General features: G+C 54.7%; 1 protein-coding gene across 1 annotated transcript; it reads left to right on the forward strand.

The window, feature by feature from the left end:
- Positions 1 to 1,823: 1,823 nt before the first annotated feature.
- Positions 1,824 to 2,420, forward strand: GL218_08927 (uncharacterized protein; the record flags this gene model as incomplete). The annotated part of the gene is made up of 2 exons (XM_033585742.1): positions 1,824 to 1,972; positions 2,030 to 2,420. 2 exons carry the CDS (start codon positions 1,824 to 1,826, stop codon positions 2,418 to 2,420), a joined length of 540 nt encoding a protein of 179 aa, XP_033440244.1.
- Positions 2,421 to 2,740: the final 320 nt, after the last annotated feature.

A 2,740-nucleotide genomic window follows, 5' to 3' on the forward strand; every position in this document is an offset into this window, starting at 1 on the left:
GGTAATAGGTAAAGTACACCTCGCTCTATAATATGCGGGCTTTACTTGGCCTATAATCTCGGAATTCAAAATTACCATATTAGACCTTGCGGTTGCGTAACTGGACACACTTTTCAAATCTTGGGATTTTGTAGCTCCCGACTTGGGAGATGACTCGCTTCACTATAGCTATCAAGAGGACATAGCACTGTACGCTGTAAGGTAGATCCCGTAGCTAATATCATTGTCGTCACAAAACGTAAACTTTTGTTACCTGTTGGAACCTGTGATTTCTGACACGGAACCTGCCCTTCAGTATCATCTTGGACTGTCTGATACGGAACCTGCCTTTCAGTGTGCCAACTGGACTGATTCCTGACATGGAACCTTGTCCAGGAGAGGTCTTGCGGGTAACTCCAGTCTTGACTATCCAGTATAGAGGGACATGACACTATACGCTATGAGATTTTCGCGTTCTTCAACAAGTTGACATTGGCGACATACAGCAGAAACCTTTCCTACTGGCTTGGAACCGTCGGATCCAGTGCTGTACCGATTTCTGACCCTACAGGTAGGTCATCCTTATGGGCAACTTTAGTCTTGACCATCAAGAAGCGAAGAGGCAACACTATACACCGTGAGGTAGGGGTTTGATCTTGGCGTTCTTCAAGCTGATATCGGCGGCATACAACATGCTGCAGGCTTAAACCGTTGGGTCCAATGTCTTACTGCTCTATGACGCGGGACCTACAGGTAGGTCATACGGGTAACGAAGCGAAGAGGGAACATGATCCCGTACGCTATAAGGTAGATCCTCTCATCGACAAGCTGGTATCATTGGTGTCACAAAGCGCAAACCTTTCCTGGTGGCTTAAAACCGTTGGATCTTGCTTTTCTGATACGGGACCTACATGTTACCAATCGAGGGAGGTTGTCCTATTCAGAGGGAACCTGATACTGTAGAAGGTAGATCTTCGCATCTGGTATAAGGGCACCATCAAGAGTAGAAGGCTAAGCGTTGACCATAGCAGCTTCACTCTACGTACGACAACCATCACGGCGTATCTCCGACAGCATTGGCGTCACAAAACGCAAACTGCTGGATCTTGCCTTTCAGTATCTCGACTGATTTTTGATACCCGGTTGAGGTCGTCTTCACTATAACTATCAAGAGCTGTGTGCCGTGAGATTGCGTTCTCTGGGTCCTCTTCAGTGTCGTCGACAGAATCCTCTCGACTACCAAGAAGCGTAGATCGCGTTCAACCGTTGAATCCCACCTCATCTGCTACGGAACCTAGCCGAGGAAGTAGGTCGTCTTCCACAGAGCCACGCTCGGGACAACCCGATTCGAATCCCACCGTTACCTCCTAGCTCTCCAGAGTACGTAGACTTGGTAGCGCATCCTCCACTGACACTGTCGCTGGATTTCGACCTCCTTGAAGCTATCGAACTGACAAACCGCACAGGACAGTTCTCCAAACGCTATCTCCTGAGGACCACAGCTATTCCGTGGTGATCCTCAAATCCATAGGAGCCCGTAACCCGATTGATTCGACCTCAACCAAAGCTATCGAAGTGACTCACTGTCGGGAAGGGTTCGCCGAGCGCCACTTGGACATTGTACTAAGGGTCTCGACATCGATTCCATACCTCTCCGATGCTTGGCGTGAGCACTGCGGCCATCCAGAGGTTGTACAGGGCACAGCGCAGTCTCAAAGCCCGGGAACAACTTTACGTCTCAAGGTCAACCACCATTGAATGCCAACCTCCGGAATGTCACTCGGTCAATATCGGAGTCGCCATGCCATACACCTCGTCGTCGTCGCGCACTTGAACGATCCAAGATGGTCACCCCCGAAACTCGGAGACTATCCCGCTATCTTCCCCGGAAGGTCAACCGTTCGTCCCCGTATCGCAACGTGGTCGCCCGCGTAACTCCGATCCCCACGGCAACGGACCGCAAAGCCCGGGGAGTACCGGAGAGGGTGGAGCTGTAGCCGTGTGCGGAACTCCGACCGTATTGAACTCCGGCGACAGACCATGGGCATAGGACACCGCTGGACACGCCGCCGATCAAGCCGTGGAACGTGGAGGGCCATGGGAGTGTACCGCTAAGCATGCCGCCGCTGAAGGAGACCACTGCCGGAGCTCATGGGACCGTTGGGAGCTATGATGGCCGTCTGCGGAACTCCGACTCCGACCGCTGTATCGAGCGACAGGCCGTGCAACGGGACCGCCACCGCAGCGAGGGGGACCATGGGGCACCGCTGAGCACGCCGCCGTTGAACGAGACCGCTGCCGGAGCTCAGCTCGTGGGACCGTATGGCCGTCCGCGGAACTTCGTCACCGACCGCGGCATCGAACGAGCCGTGGAACGGGACCGCTACCGCAACGGGAGGGACCGTGGGGGTCAGGGGCATCGCTGGGCACGCCGCTGTTGACCGGGGGACCGTTGGCGCGGCAACGGGGACTGTGGGGTGACTCCAATCGATCGGCGACGACCGCTCCGAGGCTGTGGGAGGCCGCTAAGCATGCCGCTGTCGTCGCGGGACGCCGGAGGGACCGCTGGGGACACCGGGGAAGGTTGCCGCCGCGATGGGGAACGTGGGCGACGAAGTCCGGAGCGGAACCGCGGGGTTAGGGTTAGGGTTAGGGTTAGGTTAGGTTAGGGTTAAGGGTTAGGTTAGGGTTAGGGTTAGGGTTTAGGTTAGGGTTAGGGTAGGGTTAGGGTTTAGGTTAAGGTTAGGGTGGTTAGGGGTTA

Source organism: Daldinia childiae (genome assembly GCF_008694065.1).
Source record: "Daldinia childiae strain JS-1345 chromosome Unknown Scaffold14, whole genome shotgun sequence".
NCBI classification, from domain to species: Eukaryota; Fungi; Ascomycota; class Sordariomycetes; order Xylariales; family Hypoxylaceae; genus Daldinia; species Daldinia childiae.